Genomic DNA, 26225 nt, shown 5'->3' on the forward strand with positions numbered 1-26225 from the left:
AGACGAGAAGGAAGGCAGCGGCGGTTGGATCTGGAGCTTGGTGACGGAGCTTGGGTGGCTGGGGCAGAGGGGGTCGCCGGAAAAGTGGTCGCCGACAAGGAAAAAGACCTAATTGGTAATTTCATTCAATTAAAATACCTTAACGCCGATTTTTTTAATTAAAATACCTTCTTGGCAAATGAGGTTGAAATAAAATACCAATATGGGTATTTAGCCCTAGGAATTCTAAAACAAAAAACAAAACAGATTAGGAATCCTAATAACATGTTACCAAAATAGATTTGGAATCCTGTTACCAAAACAAATTAGAAAACATATTAGGAACCTGCTATCTAACAAGAGAGAAATTAAGGAAAGAGATTTTCTACTAAGTAAGCATGTTTATTAGACCAAAAAGTTATTTAAGCATATATCAGCATGTTCAATATCACATTTTCTATAGCTAGCCTTCATGCTCTACGGTCATGATCATTACATTTTCAACTTCCCTACATGGACAGATCACTGCCCCACTTACTGGAGGGGCAGAAAGTCACAACAAAATCCTTACAACTGCAGGACACGAGGGGCGGTGGAGAGTCATAAGCATAGCTGACGTACGAAGGGCAAGCATCTTTAAACATGTCTGAATACAAGCTTGGCCTGCAACTTTCAGGCTTCCCATATTCATTTCTGCAGCAAAACACGTCCAAATTGAACGCCAAGCACGCGCTTTTGCAGGCGATGACCGCGTTATCGTCTTCATCCAGAAGCTGGAGCTCCTGGGGGCATAATGCATTGATGTCTTTGATGCAGCCTTTAATCAAACACTTGGAGTCAAATGGCTTGGTTGAGACCGATATCGGTAGGTTATATCCATCTACGATGCTGATGTCGTAAAAGCTGGGCTTGCCTTCTTGTAATGAAACCTGCACAGTCGAGATCTGATCGTATCTGATGACAAACTAAAGAACGTACGTTATGTAAAGCTAGATATTACACATTAGCTATTTTCTCCTTCTTATAGTTTTATTTTCGCAAGACTTAACAATCTATGATATCTGTAGGAAATATGTCAAATATAGTAATATTTAGACAGTTTTCCTTTCTTATAATAATATTTTTCCTTTGTTAGCTCTTTTTCCTAGGACCCTCTATGAAAGTTTTGTTTTTCATTTTTACCCCCCAATAATAGCTTTATTTTTTTAAAGAGACTGTACCCTATATTAGCTGGGGATTTGTTGGTTTCGGGTTTAGGGATATTTTGGAGAGTAAGCGGCCACTTCTCATCATTTCATGCTCACTTTTCTTTTTCCACGTTTGCCCTCTTTCTCAAGGAATTGAGAAAGAAGGAGAAAAAAAATAAGGGGACAAAAAATTCAAAAAAAAAAATTGAAAAAGAAAAAAAAATCTGATCTCTGGTTTCTTTGACCAACTCTTCATGATGGCAGTTGCAGTAGCAGAGACATCAAGATCAGGGGCCGCGTCCGTGGACGATTTCATCATCGAGAATTTTCAAGTTTGTACATTCAACAAAATTCATGGAAGAGACGGAGTTAAATTCATAGTAAACTACCAAGATTTTCATCATGTAGAAATAAATCTTTAGCATTTCACGTACTCATCGTGAATTTTCGATTCCATGCATGACTGCATATGCTAACTGTAATCGCAAGACTTTAAAGATTTAAGATAATAGTAACTCATTAATCATTATCTGACCAAGGAGACGGTTCTACCGCGAGTAATGAAATTGAAACCGTGGGAGCATCTAAGGATGACTTCGTTGAAGACAGTTGCGTGTTACATTAGACTAATTCCAATTTGTTTGCTTTCTTCTTATGGTAAGTAAAGGTTAATAGTACTTAATATTTGATATATTTCCAAAACATATGGAGTTTATCTTTTCAAGTTACTTTTCTTAGACAGATTGCGTATTCTCTATGGTGATAACAAATATGCATACTTCCTTCGTGTATATATACACAGAATATGTCCTCTCTAAATCAAAAGATGAGAGATTTTATCCAATTCTCAGTATTCAATATATCAAAATACCTCCACAAGGGTTGCAGGGGGTAGACCGATAGCTCCGTTACACGAAAGCAAACCTTGACAGTCACCAGTTTTGCAAGCACAGTTGAAGTTAGACCGAAAATTACAATCTGTTCTCGCCCATAAACGACCACTCCAAGTTGCGGGTGCCTGAATCACCTTCGCTTGGCCAGAGGGAAGGAAAAAGCCACCAGAGGCTATCACCGGATGGCCGGCATTGGGAGCAGTTGCTGGCCATATCGGAAAAGGGCATTTGTTAACAATCTGGAGCGTGACAAAGTGCCCCTCGACAATGTTACCTGTTGAAAAGAAAAGATACAATGATAGAAACGGAGCAAACACTTCCAGTACTTTGTAGAGAAATCTCATACTTAATATGGTTCAAGCAATTCCTCTGTAGAAAATATTAGCATAAGAAATATCTGTACTTTTTTTTTCAGTAACAGTTTTCTTGGCCAACTTCATCAGTATAGAAAGTCAGGAACAATTGGTTTTTCTAAAATGTTTGAAAAGAAGGGAAAAAAGGACAAGCTTATGTAGCCCGAATTTTACGACGTAAATACAGTAATTCAGAAAGGAGGTCCAAAGCATTGGACTTTCATGATGTTAAACTAAAAATTAGCTCAAACAATAATGGGTATGATGCATATTATGTGAATACATAAAACTGAAAGTAAAATTCTTACTTATGCCCAATAGAATGAGATGCCATATCCAAAGAAAGTAGGGAGGGACTGCTATATTGGACTTGTTTTTCATCATAAGTTCTCAAGAAGGAAACTGACAGTCTAAATGCATCAATATGTCTATTTATATCTGTGCTTTTCAGCTGTTTTTCTCAATCTTTCAGAACACTTTGTGCGGTTAATGACTTTTTCTTTATCCCTTTTTTGAAACCAAGTTCAAGTGTCTTTCACTCTAAGTGAGGTTAAAGGCACACTTGTTCAGTTTCAGGACAACTCAATTAGTTCTCAAGCCCAAACAGCTCATCAAAATCTAACTTAGCATCAAAGTCACATTAGTAGGAAACTGTATTTAATTTATTGGTGTCAGTCATTCTCTCAGTTCGCTTTTTCATAACTTAATAATCAATGTACTCAAAGAAGAAAAATGAGCCCGCATTTAGAAAGAAGTTAAATAAGCGAGCATAATCATAAGGTGATTAGTGGAACAAGGCTTGCAAAACTCTCTCTTACTTCACTTTTAAGAGAGCTAGTGGATAGTTGGAAAATGCTGCATGTTATCCAAGGAACTATTAACTTCTGTTAAAGTCAAGACAGCCAGCTAAATGATGACTTCTTGCCAAAGTAAACGGCTTTTTCAACCTTGACATGATATTAGATATTGTACATTCACAAGAAAACACGAATAAAAGCATATCAGAATCTTGTCAAAAGAAAAAAAAACATATGAAGAAGAGAAGCGTAATATGATTTCAAGAAAAAAGCTTGTCATTTCATGAATATGATGTACAGTTAAATTTCAAGAGACAACAAAATCACCAACAATACTAACCCATACCTATCACGCCCTGGTTCCAAACAAATGTAATTATATTGGTGTGACTCGGCCGACAATACAACTATAAATTTTTTTCCTCTTTATGGTTGTATTCACGTCTCTGGAAAAATCATGCTTATAATTTTTCCAGAAAAATCTATCTACAGAGCATGTATACATTTGAAATATCAAGGACTGTAATCATTACCTCTGAGCTTGCACCTGGAAATACTCTTTGTCCTGCTGAGAAAAATCAATTCCAATTCCCCTATCTAGGGTAAACAAACCCCCAGGGAAGTCAGAAAACTCCTAACAAGCGTATAAAATAAAGGAAAAGTGCATGTGCAAGTGCTTGAAGTAAATACCCATATAAAACACATAATTTTTTTTTAAATTTACTACTAATATGTAGAAATGTATTAATAAAACATGTAGGTACTTCAAAAGTAAAAGTAGTTAAACTACAAATACTATCTACAACTATCAAGTCATTTATTGTCACAATCACACATGCAAGACATTTTACCTTATGTTATTTGAAATAGAGAAAGAAACTTCCTTGTATATAAGGCGGCTTCCCGTAGGGCCCTAGGAATACGGCAACATGATAGTCGTTATGACACTTGGCCTCCTTAAACATGATCTTGAAACATGAATATTCGGATAACAAAAGTACCACTTATATACATCAAAGCCTTCATTCTCCCCGTTATTTGAACCCATGATATCATTTTAAATTTTCGACTGAGCATGAAATGTTTCTACATTAATCATAATTGTTTCAAGTAATTTTCATAAACAATATCAGGATGATTTTGCCAATTTAGGAACTTGAATCCCTATGGTACGGTATCCCGTAAAAACAAAACATGAACTTTAAACATGATCAAGAACATGTACAAGTCAATAATCCATGCAATATAAGGTCACGATTAGAATCCACATCTTAATGGGATACGTATTCATGCACAATCTACCAAGTGAAGTTCGCTATGGGATCAAGTAAGAGTTTGTTCATATGTCAAACATAATCTATTATCTATTAGAACAATATCAATCACAACATAAGCAATCATCACGATACATGCATTAACCATAGAATTTGGTTATTAATTTAAAGTGCACAGATATTCAAGAAACACTAGCTTAAGTAATTTGAGACTGAAAAAGACTCGAGTTAGACTTAAATTGGACTCGGTTGGATTCAAGACAGGTTTGACCTGGTTTTGTTTAGTTTGGTTTAGTCTGGACTAGACTGAACTAACCTAGGTTCTGGTCTGATCTGGTCTATCCTATTCTGGTTTGGACTGAGCTGAACCAGACTGGGTCTGGTTTAGCTTAGACTGGGTTCTAGTCTAAACTGAGTTTTGGTTTACAACTAAGGGAAACTATGGACTCGGCTTGGTTATAAAATTGTGAAGGATTAACTAGATAAGAGTCTACTGAAGTAAAGTCAAGGTTGGATGAGTAAGTCTGCAGTTGAGCATGTGGGGAGGAGATATTTGCTTCCTAGTCCATCTAGAACAACCCTTGTTTAGAGGGGTATCAAAGAGTAATTCACCATTGAAAGAGTACTAGGATGACTAATCTGAGTGACTTGACAACAAACGTATTCAATTTGGGGAAAAAAGTAGTGGTTTTTGTTATGGAAAGATAGATAAATATGTATATTTTTTAGAGCTTTGCTTCGAAAACTAAGTTGAAACTTGAAAACAAGGGATTTATTATTATAAAAAGATAGATTTGTTTACAAATATATTTTAAAATTTCAAAAAAAAAAAATCTTGTTGAACAACATTTGCTTTTGGCCAAAACCCTAGGCACATCATAGTTCTTAGGAAAGTATGCTACTAGAAAACAAATTTCAGTAATAAGGAATTTAACTTCATATTTATTTTGATAAACATAATCGTCACTTGTAGAATATATCAAAAATTTAGCACTAAATTAAAATTTGCTTTTCTTAAAAATTCTTATTACGAAAATATCTATTAGAAAGAATTTATCTATTACTTGTCAAAATAAAATATTATCCTTTCTAATTAATATTACATAGAATATACCTAGATATATCTCTTTACAATGAATAAAATAAATTTGAGGATTAGTTGTAGTATAACCTACAAACCTCACATATAATAAAGCCACAAAGCACCTCAACTCATAGCTAGCGGACGCATACACTAGTCATAGCCTTGCAACTTATCTCCCTATCATGACTCTGGAGTAATAAGCAACATAGGCCAACAATCTATGGTCTAACAAGATATTTTCATCACTTTAATAACCAGTGTTTTCAATGCGCGAGGCGCAATACGGCGCGCAAAATATCTTTACGCGCACATGCGCAAGGCGTAACGCTATGCGCGCGCCTGAGTGATGCGAGGCGCACACCACACACATAATATTTCAATATATGTAATCAAGCGCGAAAAAACATGTTTTTAGAATTTACATGAAAAATATCATGATAAATAATATCTTGCTACAAACTTACAATATATTGCCTTAATTTCTAATGCTAACACCCAACATAGTAGCAAATTTCATAAATTTTCAAATCAAATGTTAAATCAAGACATATCCAAACTAAGGATTAGTAATGGTCCTCAATTGAAGGTTATTAAAAAAGCCTATTGGATTTATTTTTCCTTTTGGGATATGAAATATCAAGTATAAAGACTCGATTAAAATGTTAACAAACAAAACTATATGAAGAAATGTACTACATGCATCCTACACAAAGTACAGATGTACGCGAGGCGCAAAAGGCGCTGCTGCATCAGATGTGGGGCGCTTCGCCACCGCCCCGCATCGTAAGGCGCATAAGGCGCAATGAGGCGCGCGCCTTTGAAAACACTGTTAATAACAAGAAACAAATGAGCCAATCATACTCTACAACTAAACAAGGTAATTTAGTGCGCTCGAAGTTCTAGCATGCATGCACTTTTATTATGAAATCTGCACAATGGTAGTAGTGGGAACAATGTTAAAAGCTTGTGGCATATTAAAAGATACAGATATTTGAACAAGCATAAACATTATATAAAAGGATATATAACATGAATCCATGTAGAAGCAACATGAATCTACAAATCTCTAAATGTGAATAACAAAATAAGAATGTGACCATCAAGTATCTAAAGAATAATCATAAGATTTTATCCGACTCATGAGTCCTAAATTACATCATTTGATAATCTATAACATAGGCCCAGTAGGTCACATGGCAAAGCCGTATCGCTCCCTCGTGGGGGGGCTTGGGTTCAATTCTCGTGAGCGCCAAAGGCAATGTTTTAAATATAGACCGATTTTATCGATTTATCCCCGATATATAGGATGGGCTATGGCCGATACGATTTTTTGCAAAAATATATCGCATATAGTTTTGGGCCGATTTTTCCCGATATATCGGTGTAAATCCGATAAAGCGGCCGATTTTTCGTGGGCTAAAATCACCCGATTTTCTACAATTTACATTCTAAGTGAACTGGTTCACGTTTGGAGACAAAAAAACCCTCTTTTTCCATATTCGACTCGCATACACTAAACAAAAACAATATTATCCTATTCTATTTCGCTTCCACTAAACAAAAACAATTGGTAAATGATCCTAAACATGTGTTATTTACATATTAGTATGTTTATGTTTCATTAAATGTGCTTAGATTACTTTTTAAGACTATATTATGTATGCTCACCATCCGATGTAACACTCCGATTTTTACTACTTATCCCCGATATATCCCGATAACTAGGATCCGATATGAATTTTAGTCATCCGATATATTTTCGATAACCGATATTTAAAACATTGGCCAAAGGCACAATCAAAAAAGATAATCTATAACATAGAATCAAAATAAGGAAAAACTTTAGAAAAATAAGTTTTCGAAGAACGCTCGCCTTAATTTTTGACCAAACGATGAAAAACCTTTAACTCAATCTCCTCTCTCCTCTCTAGTTGCAGAGACTTTGGTCTCTCTGATTCTTTTTTTTTTACCTCCCTTACATGACATGATATCAAGGAGAGAGACTTATCCCTTACATGACATGATATCAAGGAGAGAGACTTAGGGATTGCTTTTTAAGGAGATGGGATTAGTTGGACTTGGGGCTATTTGGTTCGCTTTAAAACCCCGTGGAAAACTTTTTTTCGTCTCCACGTCGGTTTTTTCACCTCCACGTTGGCTATTTCATTTCCGTGGATTTTTTTCTCAACTTTGTTTCGCTAGGGCTGAAGAGGAAAACCGAAGCCTAAATCGCTGCCAGCTAGGTTTTTTTCCTCTCCCCTGATTCCTTCCCCAACTAAGTGAAATCGACGAAAAGCCTAGCCACGTCGGATTTTTTCTTCCTCGTTGATTTCTTTAGTGAGCTATAGTTACATCATTGCCCTCCTCTCGCCAGAAACTCCTGCAGCCTTCTTTGTCCCTGTATTCGAAGAAATTAGGGGACGGGGGTCTAATCTTTGCCGACGCTATTCAAATCTAATCTTTGCTGACGTCGTTGCTTCCAAAATCAAGGTAAAATTTATTTTTTTTAATTTTCGAATTATTAATGTAATTTACAGCAATTTTCTGAGAAATTGTGTGAGGGGGTCTGATCTTTACCGACACTATTCAGATCTGAGCTTTGTATTTGATTAATTTTTTAAGATTTTAGAGCAACATAAATGTTTTAGTTGATCTGAACTTTTAATAGTATGAAGATGTCCTGATCACTAGTGGTAATTTGATTTTTTTTTTTTTTTGATTAATTTTTTCAGATCTGAACTTTTAATCTGATTAATTTTCTGATTTTCGTAAATTTTTGAAAATACCCAGATAAGAAAAGGGAATTAAAAACCTTCAAATATCCAATTGTGGAGAAAACTTGAAATTTTGAGATGCCCATAAATTAAACGCCTTAAAAACCCATAGAAATCTATACAAAACTTGAGAAAAAAAGAGACCATATTAAGAGAAGTGAGGAACTTAGACTAAAAAAGTGGATTTTATAGCTAAGAAACCAAAATTGTACATGGAACTTTCAACTGACACAAAAAAAAATCATTTTTTTTTGTTTTTAATTATCTGATTATTAGATAGTATGAAAATGTTACTGTAGCATGTTGTTAATGTATTTTTTTCATTTTAGGACTTAAACGTGCATATCTTTGATATTTTTAAATGCTATTTATGTCACTGTAATATTTTTTACTTAGATATTGCAGTAATCCATGTTAGTAATTTGTAATTTATAATTTGTTTAGATTTTGTTAGAATTTGACTTAGTTTCTAACTGGATAATGATTTTTTACATCGTTGATGGATAATGATGGGGATTGTTCCGATCAACAAAGTGTTGTTAATATGGTTCAAGGTGTTGCCCTATCCGTTTTAATTATAATAATTACTGTCATAAGGAGAATGCAAGCTAGACATAAATCAATTTATAGTGGTCCAAGTAAGGAAAAAAAAGATAAGAGAGAGCTAGAATTGAGCACATAGAGCGAATTTATAATGGTTTTAGTGATAGTTGCGCAAATTATATTAGAATGCGGAGTGGTGCTTTTGGTAAACTAGCGAGTATAATGAGAAACTATAGCCTGCTAAAAGACTCAAGGAATGTAACAGTAAAATAACAATTTATCATGACACTGAACATTTTGGGTCATAAATCTAAAAATCACATTATCAGATCTCATTTTATAAGATCAGGGGAGATAGTTAGTAGATATTTCAACAAGGTATTACAAGCAATTATTTACCTGCGTGGACGGTACATGAGACAAGCACCCAATGACATTCCCAAGAGATCGTTAACAACTCGCTATACTACCCTTATTTCAAGGTATATCTACACTTTAAGCACATTTACATGTATAATCAATGAAAGTAAATTTTAATTTAGGTGTATGATACACGTATTATAGGATTGCATTGGAATGATAGATGAGACTCATATTGATGCATTCTGATTAATCTTGTTGCACACTTTCGGGGCCGCAAAGATGTTACACAGAATGTGCTTGCAGCTTGCACCTCAAACAAGCTATTCACATACGTTTTAGCAGGTTGGGAGGGGTCTGCAAATGATTATATGATTCTTCAGGATGTATTATCTAGACCACAACCATATGGATTAAGAGTATATGATGGTAATTAAATAAAGACTTAACTTAATATTTAAGATAAATTTTTAAAAACAATCATTTTTCAAATTTATTTAGCAAAATCAGTTGTTTCTCAAAAAAATCAGCAAAACCGACCCTTTTCATCTAAAAAGGTCGGTTTTACTGGGATAGGTGTTTTCGAAATGCACGGGACTGCTAGTCCCGTGCATTTCGTTCTATCCACGAAATGCACGGGACTTGCAGTCCTGTTCATTTCATTGCTATTTAATTACCCTACCCGTGACTAACCCCCTCAAACACCGACTCCCCTTTTAACTCCTCCCCTCCCGCCATTTTGAACTACGATAAGGTCACCGCCCGATCATCGAATCCTCCTTCCATCATCGAATCCCCAATTGGGTTTTCAACATCTCAAGCAAGCCAGCCAAATAATCTTAATACCATCACATTCATTAACCATTTGTAAGCAAGTAAAATAAAGGACAAATTTTTAAAAAAGCCTCTTTTTTAAATTTATTAAGCAAAACCGACCATTTGAACATTTAATGAGCAAAACCGACCATTTTAAAAAGAAAATGGTCGGTTTTGCAGCAAGTATTTATTAGCGAAGTGCACGAGACTAGTAGTCCCGTGCACTTCACTTTAATTGCTATGCTCATCACTTTAATTACCGTGACTGAACCCCCCTCGCTCGTGACAGACCAAAAAAAAATCGCTGTCTTTAAAATCGCTCGGCTTCGGAATCTGCGCCTCGTCCCTCCGGGAGCGCCTCCTCACTGTGATCGCCGCCAGTGAAGGGAGATCGCTGGAGCTCCACGACTAAATCCTTGCCCTCTCCGTCTTCTTCTTATCCTCGGATCTCATCCTCCGGCTTCGCATCCACTTCCACCCCTTCTGTACACGCGCCGAGATGTCGGGTTCGTTATCAGGTCAGATCCTGGAGATGCGGGACTCTAGGAGAAGGATCCAAAAGGACCTCTAACGATGAGAAAACTGTATATACTGGAGATGCGGTCGCATCCACTTCCTCCGGCTTCGCATCCACATCCACTTCCATCCCTTTCTTTTCTTTTTTCCCCTCTGTTTGTATTTTTCACTGATACATATTATTATGCTTGTTGGTGTTAGTTTGCAATTCATGAATAAATTTTTGTGTTATTTTGAGAACTGTGAAATAGGAGAAGAATTTGATCTCTTCCGCCATTAGAGGAGAAGAATTTGATTCAAATTCGGATGTAGCTCGTGAAAGAATTTTAAAGGCGGTGATTTTTTTGGTGTCTGTCACAGCAAATTTTTTTTTTTTGGGTCTGTCGCGAGCGCGGGGGGCAATTAAAGTGAAGTGCACGGGACTACTAGTCCCGTGCACTTGGCTAATAACTGTTTGCTGCAAAACCGACCATTTTCTTTTGAAAAGGGTCGGTTTTGCTCATTAAATGTCCAAATGGTCGGTTTTACTTAATAAATCTAAAAAAGATGTTTTTTAAAAAATTTGTCCTAAAATAAACAACAAACAACAACAATAAAAACATCATTAAAACCAAACGTTTCATCGGGCTCCTTCTGCAAGCAGCAGACAATGAAACTCCTAAACTCCCTCAAAGTAGTCGCTGACGCTTGTGGCGGGTTCGAGAAGAAGATGGCGCACATCAAGCTGGCCCAATCCCCCTGGCCCCTCAAATTCTCCCCGAAGGGGAACTTGCCCAGGTAGAACTCGAGCACGCTCAGCCCGAAGCTCCAGATGTCGTCGGCGTACCTGTTGTAAGCCCCGTCATTGAGATCCGTGTTGATCCTCTCAGCCCCGTCGTTGAGATCCGTTTTGATCCTCTCGGGGCTCATGTAGGAGATGGTGCCCACCGAGGAATTGCAGGGGTCCATGGTCTGGACCGAAGTTGCGAACCCAAAGTTGTGGAGCGAGAAGGAGCAGCCGTCGGTGATGTTGACGATGCCTCGGAGTTGGTGCTGGACCATAAGATCTGACTCGAATCCTAATAAGGGAGGGGTTCGAAATGGCGAGAGGGGAGGGGTTAAAAGGGGAGTCGGTGTTTGAGGGGGTCAGTCATGGGTGGGGTAATTAAATGGCAACGAAATGAACGGGACTGCTAGTCCCGTCCATTTTGTGGACAGAAAATGAAATGCATGGGACTAGCAGTCCCGTGCATTTCAAAAAAAATCTTTCACAGCAAAACCGACACTTTTTCAGAGGAAAATGGTCGGTTTTGCTGATTTTTTTTGAGAAACGGCTGATTTTGCTAAATAAATTTGAAAAATGTTTGTTTTTAAAAATTTGTCCTAATATTTATTAAGTTTAATATTCAAACTTGACTTAATAATTTTCTTAATAAAATTATAGGCAAATACTATCCGTGTGATGCTGGGTACCCAACCATGCTAGGTTTCATCTCTCCATACCGAGGTGTTTGATATCATTTGAAAAAACATTCGGGTAAAACACCTAAGAATAGAAGAAAATTATTTAATCTAAGACATTCTTCATTGAGATGTAAGATTGAATCTGCATTTGACACATTAAAGAATCGTTTCAAGATTTTGTGTGCTAAGTCGCATTATCCTTTTCCTGTACAAGAATATATCGTATTGGCATGCACGATACTCCATAATTTTATTACAACTATGGATCCAAGTGATGAACTGCTCAACGATGATGAATTTAATGAAGACATTGATGGTGAGGTGACATTCGAGAATGATACTAATTTAGTTAATTTTACTCAAAATCAAACCCAAAAAGAGCAAACTAAAGCAATAAATGAGTGGATGACTCTTAAGGATGACATTGCTTGGACGATGTGGGTGGACTACTATGATGTGTAATCATGGTGTAACCACAGAGACTTAATTTTTAATTTTTTAATTTTTTTCTATTTATGCCCATATATGTGCTCAATAACTCTATTTTCAGTAATTATGTTCTGCTTCTAATTCATGTATTCATATTTTACTTTTTTCAGTTATCTAACTTTCTCTATTTAATTAGTAATGACGGATAATACATCATTGAGTGGGAGAGATAATCAAAAAAGCAAGGGGGTAGTTTCATCACCTTCCCCACCACCTCAACCACCTCAGTCAGTGCATCACGACGATGGTGGGTATTTTTCATTTGAGCAATTGTACTTTATATAACCACTCAATCATACCCGAACATGTCATTCCATGATAGCAGCTACTTTCCAATGCACCATCATCTGGGGTCATATATGAACATGCTAAGTTCTCCAACTTTACATCCACAATTTTACGGTCCTAATCTTAGTGGGGTGCAACTTTCTCCTACTAGTGATAATGGATCAACTCCCGAATCAGGTTCCAAACTGGACCTCATAGAAGAAGAGGTAGAAACATCGCCAAATCCAAAGAAGAGGAAAAACTTCACATCCAAAAAAAATGGTGAAGCTAGTGGTTCGCAAGGGACCAAACATTTGTTTTGGGATTCCCGTTATGATGATGAACTCATTCCATTTCTTGCTGACTTGGTAAGGAAGGGTAACAAACCCGACAAAAACTTTAAGAGAACCGCTTTTCATATGGCTTCTCAACATATTAATGAGAAGTTTTACACAGTTTTTAAGTGGGATAATGTCATGCACCGCATCAAAACTCTACGAACAAGATTTTGTGATATGAAAATTTATCGTAATCTTAGTGATGCCGGATGGGATGATAGTACGAAGACTGTCATCATAGATCCCGAATGTTTGGATAGGTGAATTGAGGTAAATAAACTCTCATTAAATAATAGATTTATTTTCCATTTCTTTTTATTATTTTCATTGAATTAATTAAACTATAATTTGCAGGACAAGAGCTTTAAGAATGCTAAGCTTAGACAATACGTCAATAAACCATTGAGGTATTATGATGATCTCGCCTTTATTATCGGGGATGATCAAGCTACAGGACAATTTGCTAGTGATGCTTGAAAAAAATTTAGCTATTGTGAGACCATAAATCTTGGAGATGAGGTGAACTCATCTATGCATTCTCCCCAATCCACTCAAATACACATTTTAGATGACGAGGACACTCCTCCGCCTAAGGAAGCACCCAACACATCAAGTTCTAAGGCTAAGCCATCCTCCGCCAAGGTAAAAGCTCGTAAGACCAACCTAGATAGTGAGATCATGCTAAAAATGGTGGATAAGCTAGATGTATTTAGCACAAACATGAAGTGTGTACATATGCATTGGACCGAGAAGTTATCCACGGTCCTATATGCTCATTCACATGACTTTAGTGTTGTCAAGTTAGATACATACTACTGTCACCTCTATATGAATGAGCATGAATCAATACTATTTATGGGCATATCTTCGATTGGTCAGAAGGAGATGATTGAGTCATTTCTCAACAAAAATGGTTGAAGACCTATAGATTATGGGTGTGCGTAATATTTTATGATTCTCACTTAAGCATATTTACGTTTGGTTAAAGACTAATATTGTTTATGTTTATTTTTGTGATTGTCGAACATTATGACGATGGAACATATTATTGTTATATTGTAGTAAGTAGTTATTTACTTTTATTTTGTAATATTATCTTTCATAGTGTGAATATTGTTGTGTACTAACCTTTAAATTAAACTTGTGACTGCAGGATATTTATAAGTCACAATACAATTTTCTAAGATGCAAGCAACCTACAATGTGCATACATTGTACTGGATGGCTACTGCTCTGGGTATTTTGTGTAGTAAGTTTTCATGAAACAAGTTTACATTATTAATTTTTTTCTTCTAAGGCTATGATGATTGTCAAAATTTCTGAGATTAGCCACCAAATGCAATATCTTTTGAAATTGCACTGGATTGCTAACAATGATGATATTGACCAAGTTTTGAGCCCATTGCTCTGGGTATTTTGAGTAGTAAGCCTTTATGAAACGAGTCTATACTGGTGACTATTTACTTTTTTAGGCTATGATGATTGTTAAAATTTCTGAGATTAGCAACCAAATGTAATATCTTTTAAAATTACACCGGATGGCTAACAATGATGATATTGACCCAGTTCTGAACCTATTTCACTAATTTTCTTAGCGAGATTTTGAGTGCAAACTCATGTTATATTTAAGTTTGTGGGCGTTTGTGGGTATTTGTGGGCTTTTCATATGGTTTTCATATAGCTTTTCATATTGAAGTTCATATAGCATTTGTGGGTATTTGTTGGGATTCATGCCTATATGCTCAGGATTGTGAGCCTGGTTGTGGTTGTGTTCAGGCTGTGACTTGGGGTTGTTTTGTGGAGCCTGGTTGTATTCAGGTTTTGTCCTGTTTTGTTTTGTTGATGCTATTTTGTTCAAGTTCTATTTGTGCATTTTTTATTTGTGGAGCCTGGTTTTGTGTTGTGGAGCCCGGTGGTGTTGTGCTTTTGTTCTCGGCCAGTTTTTATTAGCATATGTTGTTGATGCTATTCTGAGCCTGATTGTGTTCAGTTTGTGACCAGCTCGGTTTTGTGTTGTGGAGCCTGGTTGTGTTGTGGAGCCTGGTTATGTTTGTGCTTTTTTTCTCGGCCAGTTTTTTTGCATATATTGTTGATATAATTTTGAGCCTAGTTGTGTTCAGTTTGTGACCAGCTCGATTTTGTGTTGTGGAGTCTGGTTGTTTTGCGGAGCCTGGTTGTGTTGTGTTTTTGGTGCATATATACTGTTGATGTTATACCACGCCTGGCTGTGTTCAGTTTGTGACCACGTCGGTTTTGTCATTATCAGCAGGTTCTATTCTTGGTTGGTCAAAACAGTCCACATGAGCATGTCCCTTGTTCATGTTCGTGCAAATCAGTTTTCCTGATGCTCTGGTTTGTGCTATGTTTGTGTTCAGTCACTTGGAGTTCTATTTGTGTTCAATTTAGGCTATGATGAGTATCGATTTTTCTGAGATTAGCAACCTGCAATATCTATTGATATTGCACTGGAGGCTAACAATGATGATATTGAACAAGTTCTGAGCCCACACCCATAATTCGCATATACATGTGGCTGATTTATTTGAGATGATGTCAAAAATTATTTTCAAGCATGGTTTTTTGCACATAAAGTTCATCAACATGCATAAATTATCAAATTTGATGCAATTTGCTATGTTATATACATATTTATGGCTATTCAGGTTGTTTATATGTTTTTATAAGTTTCAACAGATTTTTTAGCTAATTCAGGTATGTACTACATAAATTTATGAATAAGCAGGTTATTAGAGGTTTCGTGTGCTTTTTTCAATCTCAAACAGGTATAGTTCAAATCAAATCAGGTACGCAATTCATAGCAATTGATTCATGTTATTTCAAGTTTCATATGATTTAATTAATACAAACAGAAATTTATAATTCATTAGGGATATTATTATTTGTTCATGTTACATTCGAACTTTTATATGATTAAGATTACATCATATAACGAGCATAAATAAATTTGTATATAATGGGGGTAATCTTACCATGGTGATCATAAATACTTTTCCTTACAAATTTCAAAACCCAACCAAACACAAGAAAAGTGGGAAATGTCAAACCAACAAAAGTTTTCCCTTTTTTTCCATGCGAACCAAACACAAGAAAAATAAATACCGATTTTTCTGAGATTAGCAACCTGCAATATCTATTGATATTGCACTGGAGGCTAACAATGATGATATTGAACAAGTTCTGAGCCCACACCCATAATTCGCATATACATGTGGCTGATTTATTTGAGATGATGTCAAAAATTATTTTCAAGCATGGTTTTTTGCACATAAAGTTCATCAACATGCATAAATTATCAAATTTGATGCAATTTGCTATGTTATATACATATTTATGGCTATTCAGGTTGTTTATATGTTTTTATAAGTTTCAACAGATTTTTTAGCTAATTCAGGTATGTACTACATAAATTTATGAATAAGCAGGTTATTAGAGGTTTCGTGTGCTTTTTTCAATCTCAAACAGGTATAGTTCAAATCAAATCAGGTACGCAATTCATAGCAATTGATTCATGTTATTTCAAGTTTCATATGATTTAATTAATACAAACAGAAATTTATAATTCATTAGGGATATTATTATTTGTTCATGTTACATTCGAACTTTTATATGATTAAGATTAACTCATATAACGAGCACAAATAAATTTGTATATAGTAGTGGTAATCTTACCATGGTGACCATAAACATTTTCCCCTACAAACTTCAAAACCAACCAAACACAAGAAAAATAGGAAATGTCAAATCAACAAAAGCTTTCCCTTTTTTTCATGCGAACCAAACACAAGAAAAGTAAATACACTGGTTTCCCATCATTTTTTATATGCGCACCAAACTGAAACAATCTATTTCTTGGAAAAGTTTGGAAAACTCAAAACTTGTGTTTCTTTATGTGAAATTGCATTTCCCTATGTCTAGGAAACGAACCAAACAACCCCTTAGATTTAGGGATTATGGATTTAGTGGTTATGATTTAACTTAATGGGTAAATGAGTTATCACAAGATGATTTCTAACCTGATTGAATCGCCATCCATTTAATCTGTTTACCCATTTCCCATGGCACGTCAAGCCCACATAAAATACAACTCAACGTTCATACGGGACTTGTCGATGACCATGTCCATAACTAATAGTTCACCGCTTATAATAAAACAATTTCTCAATACGTACCTATTCTAACAAGAATTATAGTCATTACAATAACTAAAACATGTTTCTCAAACGTATGACACGTGCTAGCCTTGGAGAAAAGCTTGGAGATCATATCCTTAATAGATGTGCAATCAAAGATTGATTTCCTTGCCACTCAACTCTTGCAAAAATGAGTTGTATGTGTTTGTTTTTTCAAGAACCACTTCCATAAGGTGTTTGGGTTTGAGATGATGCTTTTATTGCATGGTTTGGCAAAGAAAAGGAGAACCTGAAAGTTTGATATTTAGTTAAAGACCAAGTGGTAGTTGAGATGTTTCCTTCCAAGTGCTCAGTTTTTTAACAAATTTGAGTACAGGTAGATTATAACATTTAAGGTGGGAAATACAATGAAGTCATTTGTGAGGGGTATAGCGCCAAAAACCTGAACCGTTCCTTATAACATTTTATCCGCCATATAGAGTTTATAATTTTCACTATAATGGACGTAATATATTATTTACAATGGCCATCAAACTGATAGCACTGTTCAAAAACAGGGAAAAAGGAGACGTCAAACTATTACCTTCTGTAACTGTGTAACATTGGGGTAGCTTCTGTCATCTAACCAAATTAGAACTCATGAAGCTTTTATCTCGGATGAGTAACTAGATTGTGAGGTTTCAACCTTCAGCAGTCACTGTAATGGGAGGAAATATGGAATACTTGATGCCAGTATCAAACATAGAACAACCGCAATACTCGCCCACCAAGCTTTATGTGGGATTCCAAGTGACAGTTCATCACAAACTGAAAGTAGATTTATGATGGTGAGATCCAACAGATAAATAGTCACTTTCATATAAAAAAGTAAAAGAAACCTTCATCAGAGAGCAAAATTTAGCAACAATAGAGACATCTTGTCAATCCTCTCCATGAATAAATGAAACGACCTTTAAATTTCAACAAGTTTGATATTACAATCCTATCAAAGTTCAATGACATTTTCCCCCTAATACCTTAAGACCTGAACAACTGGACAAAAGGTTATTTTTGTTATTATAGGAATCAATTTCTTTATGCTTTTCCTTCTCAACATTGAGGTGGAAGTGGAGCAAGGAAAGATTTGATACCATTACACAGTTTTTTATGTCGAAACTTAAAAATATCACTAAATTAGGAGGTGCTAAGAAGAACTTGAGTAGACTCGACCAGTTAGCTATGACAAATGATAAAATGCAAATTGAGACAGATAATTCAACTGCTTTTGTTACCCAATCAGATAAACAAATTGTTATCCAGTTTGTTTCAGGACAACTGTTTGCTTGAGATTTTCCTTGGATTGTTAGGTACATAGGGAAGATATCTATCCATTTTGCTGGTTAAATTACCTAATACATGTAGTGATAGCATGGATATTCCCATTACGAAATTGTACCCATGTCAGATATGCATCAACACAGACATGTTCAATACTCCTCGGACACTTCTCAATTGTGTCTTGATAATATATGCAATTTGCAATTCCAGGTACTTCAGGAAAATTATAGTTAGTTACTTCTATGGCAACTTCAAAGGAGATTTAAAGAACATAGAAGTTAAGATCTAACAAGAGATAGTGAGTAATGAGAAAATTCCATAAATGTTGAGGAAGATAAAGTATTCGTACAAGAGACAAGAACATCAAACTGAATTAACTGCAGAGGTTTGAGCGATGGACTGAACCTCTTTGCAACGGAAAGGAGTCAGCTATAAGACACAATTCAAGATCGAGAAAGATTCATAGAAGAATTGACCAACTTTTAATAACTGTCCATCAACATAACATCAATCCTCAATGTGTTTTGAGTCCATTTTCTAGATCTGGTAATTAGAACGAGAGAGGGCCAAGGTATTGGATCTTGATGGTCATTGGTTGGTTAGGTATGAACAAGGCTCTAGATTCCAACAGAGCAAAGGACGTCTATATGGAGAAACGAGATGTGATATGCTACAAGGAACTCATTCATCTATACAAGCCAAAGAACCAATAGAATCACACAACCCCGTTAAGATTCAACAATATTTTCCTCGCTCAAAATCTAAGGATTTTGAAAAATACATGAATATAAATTTTTTCCCCTTGATTTTCCCCCTGCTTAGGGCATAAGAAAAAGGACAAAGAAAGATTGGATACCATTAGATAAAGCTTTTTATGTAATAAAAAATGCATTTGGGTGATTATCGTATTATTAGTCTGGAAAAGTATGCTGCTCTATTAATTTAGAACAGTTATGACTCGATGATACCTTATTATCTTCAGATTTCTTCAAACGTAAATGCATTTGGATGATTATAGAATTATTAGTCTGGAAAAGTATGCATCTCTATTGGTTACGATATTGATACTATGTGCAATATTCTACTTGTTATATTCTCTTTTCTGAGTAAAATGAGTTACTTTCCGTTTTATTTTCCTTCATTTTCAGCCGTGGAAACACTAATTCTTTCCATTGTCTAGCATTAGCCATAAGCTTTTTCTTGGGCCAGTTCCTAAAAATTAGAAGTTTCTTGGAGTACTGCTTATACATATTCTGCACAGGAAATAATAATATCACGGAAATACGCAAAAATACAGCGGGAAAGTAAGAAATGTAAAATATCAATCTATCACATCCAGACTCATTAGAGATCATATTTAGGAGTGAGCAAGATTTCCCTATGTTTGCTGCTATCCCTCTAGCATCAATGACATCATGATAGAAACTTCAGAAGGGCCCTTCACTATCAGGCGCGCAACAAGCACTTCCAGTATTCATAAGAGATTAAAGGATGTTGACTATCTAATTTCTAAATGTTAGAATCTAAGGTGAATGGAAACAGAAGAGGGCATGGCTATCATGCACTAAGAGAAAGGAGATTGATATTCAATTATACACGCAGAGTCTCTGAACTTGGTTTTCATGTGAAAAGTGTAAAAACCCTTCAATTGTGAGGGAACATAAGAATGAGAAGGAAACAGAGGAATATACAAGCAAAAGGTAAGAACAATTAATGTTTATGATACTTAGAAAGGGTTACTGTTATATACAAGGAGCGAAAGAGAACAAAAAGGGGGGAAAACACTTGGGGTCATCTACAAACACAAATACTGTACATACTGCTCTCTGACTATAAAAATCATATGGAAATGAGAAGATGCATGAACAACATCACGAAAACATCCGCCGAGTTGAGTTTCATTATCTAGCGACAAAGCAGCATTTTAGTTTCTTGAACTTGTCGACCAGCAGAAAAGTGGCATTGTAAAAGTATGAACCGCTAAATTCACAAACTGCATGCATTTTTTTCAACCTTTTCATATAAAACATGTTCAGGTTTAACTCAATAGCCATAGGTTGACAGAAGTAGAAGAAAAGCTTCACAAAACAGCACCACTGTTGGACAGTTAAGATAACTATTCACTCACCGATGTTAAATAAGACCAGTCCACCTTCTTGGACACCCAGCTTTGCAACAGCCCCAACTGGTTCGACAGTCACAAGAAGATACATATGACTGTTACCTGAGTTCTACACAGTAAGCTTCAAAGTTGTAGCTTGTTATACGAAGCATAAAACGAAAACAAAAAATTCAACACTAACCAAATTATTATGATCAGTCTTGAAAGTTAGTTTCTCGGTATCTAATAATCTTCTGTTCTTATTTAACCCAAGGTATATTGCATTGCTCTTCATTTGTAGCGAGAAGCTAGCAGGCACCTGTCGTTTCATAAGAGTGGGTAATAACTCGGATGTACACTGAAGCTTATGGAATCGCATACTAGGTTGGGAGATGAGAACATACAGAAGATGGATACGATATCTTGACTTCATACCATCTGGATTCTTTAAGACTACATACATCATAAACACTTTGACCCGTCTTCAATGGTAGAATTTGTCTCTTAAGTTCCTCTCCAACATTCAGCACCTGAATACCTGGACTGTAATTGCGTATGAATTGAGAGAGAGAAGAACAGAAAAACATTATAAAGACATGGTAACTTCTTATGCCTACACTAGACAGTGAGATCGATAGCCAATGAAGAGGCACTTAGGACAGAGCATCATACACCATAAAAGGAGAGACATTTGGATAGACAAATTAAGCATGAAAAGATTGTTGAAACCTAGTCAGGCCACCTAGCTGTTATGAAGCCAATATTGGTGCTTATTACTGCTTGATCAGTACAAAATAATTTTTATCACTACACATACATGTTGGACAGGTAACACTTAAAACAAATTTTGCTCAAAATCCATAAATCATACAAGAAAGCTTGTAAGAAACAGTTCAACTGAATCATAGGCTACCAAAATTTACAGCTGAAGCAACAAGCACTACAGGAAGAAGCGAACTAGTGGACAAAGTGAACTAGTGTGAAAAGGAGAATGAGGGTGAGACATAAAATAACTATGTCCCTAATGCAGAGGGAAATGGAAATAGAGAAGATAGATATAAAAAATGACAACGCCATGGTCAAGCCCAAAGTTCTACTTCAAACCTTATAGTAAGATTGACACGGAAAACAGAGCATATGCACACATATACGGCTTGATGAAACAAATCAAATGTGGATGGAATAGTATATCTTTATTTCTATCCTATTTTCTTCGCAGGTATAAAAACAAGCATATCAATTAGAAAACAAACTTTTCATGATGATTGTAGTAGATTGATATGGATATGCATCAGATTTCAGTAAAGCCCTTATCAGTCAACATAAAATGGCTGAAACGTGGGCACACTATGGAGAGGTAGGTCAATTGTGGAACACCAGATAAATATATAAATTGTGACACCATTACTTTAGTCCAACATCGGTAGTGGGAAAGAAAAACAAGAATTTTAAATAGTTAGTCAAGGACTCAAGTTAGAATTAGTGCTAGTATTATTGGCATTGGATCGAGCCAAACAACGTGTTGCACTTAGTGAGTCTCATGGCTTATATTGCAGCAACAAATTCATGGCCCGGAGCATAACAAATGGTATTAGAGCAGTTAACCAGACACCTCTAGAACCCATAGAAGCCACCTCTAGAATGCACATCGCCTAATGGTGATACTGGAGGATGGACCAATTTTCATGCCACGACTAGGACGTCGTTATCTAAGGTGGGGTGATCGGGTGACTGTGATGTCCATAATTTAGTCCCACATCGGTAGTGAGAAAGAAAAAGAATATGTTTAAATAGTCAGTCAAGGACTCAGGTTGCAACCAGTGCTAGGTGTTTTCGCTGTGGATCGAGCCAAAAAAGCATGCTTCACTCAACAGATCCCACAGCTTACATAAGGTCAATAGGCTCGTGCCCTGAGTGCGGCATTAATATTACAAGATGGGCTACTATTCTCACAAAGTTGGATGTCCATGTAAATACACATATATTTAATTATTTATAAATGGTTTTTTAGATATATACCCTTCAAAATCTTTCATAATGTAAAACTGTCAAAAAATCATCACATTTAAGACTAAATCTCTGATATCTTAGGGTTCTTATATACTTGGCCATTGGCCCTCTTTATTAACTGTTCAAGAACAGGAGGGATATATTCCTTTTATTTTGTTAGCAGCCCTGATAATTTAAGACAATGACTTCATTATCATTTGGATAACTTGAGAAGTTTTGGATGGATCGGCAAGAGCATACTTCCTTGTTGTGTCATCTAACGTAAAAACGAAGTCAATGAGGGACAAATTTCTAACAAACCCCAGATTTGATGATGATTCAAATTTTCTCTAAATATAGATGATTTGAGAGATATATACCAAAACAACTCTAATATAACATGTAAGCACCATTATGAAGAGATATTGATAAGTTAATATTCAAATGCATGTTCATATTTAAAACTTGTATTTACATTCAGATCCTAATAAATGTACCTACATTTGTGATAGGAACATCAGGATTACTTCATATTTTGGATGTAAAAAAGAATTCAGTGAGTGATTATCCAATCCAGATTCAGCTTGTGCATGAAAGACGTATGAAGTTACAGGAAAACTCTCTTTAATCCTTCTAAAATTAGGACATAAGAGTCAATTTAGCAGCAAAGATGCAATCCATCTCTTTCACAAAGATCATAAAGAAACCTTCACATATAAAGTTGAAATTGCTTCTATAGTCATTGCTAGACAATAAAAAGAATAACATGCACATAATTCAATGCTAGTCCACATTACTTAGTGTTGCTTGCAATGAATCCTGTGGCTATGGCATCACCAAAGGCTATAACATCCATATTATTTTTCCCCAAGAGAGTAGAGTACACACATTATTTAGGAATAAGGCAGATGACTCCCACCTTCACTGCTCTAATAGCGAAAAGGCTTTACTTGAACATGTACGCTCCTCGCTTTTGCCACCACAACTATGTAAATAGAATACATTTCATGTAAATATTCCATATTGACGGTCAAGAAATTCTTAAGAATAATAAATTTTATTATTAGGGATCAATTTTTGTTATGATGATGAGATTGAAGGTGATGTGGTTTATTGAATCAAATCCAAGTGGTTAAAATAGAGGAGTGTTTCTACAGCATTACGTCACCTAGAATACTTATGAGATTGAAGGAAAAATTCTATAGGAAAGTTATGAGACCAACAATTTTTTATAGGTCTGAATATTAGGCAATTAAAAAAATAATCATGTGCAAAAAAAATGAGTCTAGCAAAAATGAAAATGTTATGGCGGTCTTGTGAATAAACAGTAAAAGAAGGTTAAAAAGGAGTGCATGCATAGGAGATTAGAGATTACTCCTTTAAAGGACAAAGTAAGAGGAACGAATGAGATGGTTTGTCCATGTACCATGGAGCTCACTAAATGCACCAATGAGAGGAAGTTATAAGAATATAGTTATTAAGGCATGGAGGACTAGAGGTTATCCTAAAAGAGTTTGGTTGGAAGAAATTACAAAGGATATTATAACAGTTAACTGAATTTAGGAGATGATGCAGAACGGAAGTGAATGAAATACTAGGATTCATTTAACAAACCCCAAAAGTTTGGGGTTAAGAATATGTTATTGTGGCATTGCATTCACTGCGTTGGACATAGATGGATAATGAACATAATCTGTTGCCATGTTAGCCATCTATGTTTGAGACATTTTAAACATGACTCTATTTTTATTTTCATAGTATCTGCAAAAACTTATGTGTGCTTATTCCATTTTTGGCAAATAGTCCAATAATTTAAACGTCACTCCACCTGCTTATTATTCAAAAGTTTTCCATTTACGAAGGAAAACTCAAGCAATTGCAATTAAATGCATGTATGTGTACAAACAAAAATGTGAAATAAGATCTTTGTGCTTGGATTTCTCGAATGGCTTAGCATATATACACAAATGCAAACACACATAGCCGTGAAGTTTTCCATATTTTGGGTGAAAACTCACAAGTCATCATTCCTCATATATATTTTAATAAATTAACGGCCACTTCTATGTAAAGTTGTGACTTGTGGCTTTTCTATTAAGTTGGCCTTAACATTGAACCATTGATGTCTCATCATAGTCTCCCCAGTACATCCATCCTATCTTCTAACAATGATTAAAACCTCAATAGGCCTGTCTTTCTTCCTCCTCTGAGCTTGAGACAATCATTTTAATTTCTCCTGGATCTTAGCACCAACATTCTCTTGTGAGATCTAAAACTAAAACTCTTTTGCTTAACGAAAGTTTACTGGATGTATATAACTCTACACACTGAATACTAGGTTGCTATCCTTTTGCATACAACACAAACTCAGTATGTACAATGCGAGGAAGCAAATAGCCAGTGTTGTAAAAAGCGCCCAAAAGCGGCCTTTGGAGCAGAAGTGGTCCTTGCCCGCTTTGCTTAGCCGCGAAGCGGTGAAATTAAGCACTTTTTGCTGGCAAAAGCTCAAGAATGCAGAGAAAAACGCTTAATCGGCTTGTTTTTGAAAGCGGTTCGATTCGAAGTGATTAACTTCAAATCGAAATGATTAACCCAACCTGAACTTTAAACTAAAGAAGAAATGGAGGAAGCTCAAAAGACACAGATTCACAGGAGTCAATGATGCAACTTGAACAAGTTCACACGCTAAAGGTCATCAAGAACGCTAAAGGTCATCAAAAAGGAAGAAGAAGAAGATGAAAAATTGCAAAAGATGGTTATGAATTATGATAGAAGAAAAACAAGTCTGGATAAATCTCAATCTTGAACAAAAGGAGAAGGGACAAAACACGAGTGAGCAAACAAATCATCTAAGCACATCTTTTTCTCCCAAGAATGAAGCTTTATACTATTTTCCTCCCTATATAAACTGTGCCATCATATGAGACCCTACATTTCCTCATCCTCCTCATCAGACCAAATCAGCAATATCAAGCAACCGTGCGCCCTGTTCCTCTATTTATCCTTTAAAATTCCAAAATATAAACCCTACTTTACAGTTTAAACGTAAAACAAAGCCATCGGTGAGCCCAAATACCAAATAACAAGCAATAAGATTCATTTTGAAATCTCATACTTCTCATTATCTTGTTTTTTTTCCCTTATCATGATCAATGTCACTCTAAGACAAAGTTTCACAGGCCAATTCAAATATTTCTGTATAAACTCTCCTAAATTACACAAAACTCACTACAAAATCATACGGAAACAAGGGTTTTAATTGAGTCAAAATTACATGCGTTTCTTCTTCCAATCGTGTTCCATCACCATGGATTCATCGAACACCATAAACAAAAATACTCAATCTTCTTTTTTTTAATGACAAAAATCAAAGAAAGAAAAAGTTCTTCTTGCTTACCTGTCAATGCGATCACTGGTGTCGGATCAAAAGACATCTTGGCTGGAAATGTTGCAGATCCTGGGGTGAGAGAGATCAGGGCAGAGGAAGAAAAAGAAGAGAACTGATGAGAGATAATAAGGGATGAGAAATTTTCAAAACCAACACCTTTCAACAT

General features: G+C 35.7%; 1 protein-coding gene across 1 annotated transcript; it reads right to left on the bottom strand.

Annotated features, from left to right (window-relative positions):
* Positions 375–26225, bottom strand: LOC109835449. Its single transcript, XM_020403431.1, has 10 exons — positions 26069–26225; positions 21087–21220; positions 20885–21001; positions 20726–20812; positions 19702–19834; positions 18653–18830; positions 17848–17878; positions 3743–3806; positions 2038–2333; positions 375–908 (listed from the first exon to the last, which is right to left on the bottom strand). The coding sequence occupies exons 1-10, from the start codon at positions 26223–26225 to the stop codon at positions 489–491; spliced, it is 1617 nt and encodes a 538-aa protein (XP_020259020.1). The 3' UTR covers positions 375–488.

The sequence above is a fragment of the Asparagus officinalis genome, chromosome 3 (assembly GCF_001876935.1).
Source record: "Asparagus officinalis chromosome 3, Aspof.V1, whole genome shotgun sequence".
NCBI lineage: Eukaryota > Viridiplantae > Streptophyta > Magnoliopsida > Asparagales > Asparagaceae > Asparagus > Asparagus officinalis.

Bases quoted from the DNA above. Each gene is read 5' to 3' on its own strand.
- LOC109835449 (XM_020403431.1), bottom strand. From the start codon at position 26,225: ATGTTGAAAGGTGTTGGTTTTGAAAATTTCTCATCCCTTATTATCTCT. The intron at 21,221-26,068 runs GTAAGCAAGAAG...ATTACAGTCCAG, and splicing joins ACCAGTGATCGCATTGACAG to GTATTCAGGTGCTGAATGTT. The intron at 18,831-19,701 runs GTAACTCATTTT...TCTCCTTTGAAG, and splicing joins GAAGGAAAATAAAACGGAAA to TTGCCATAGAAGTAACTAAC.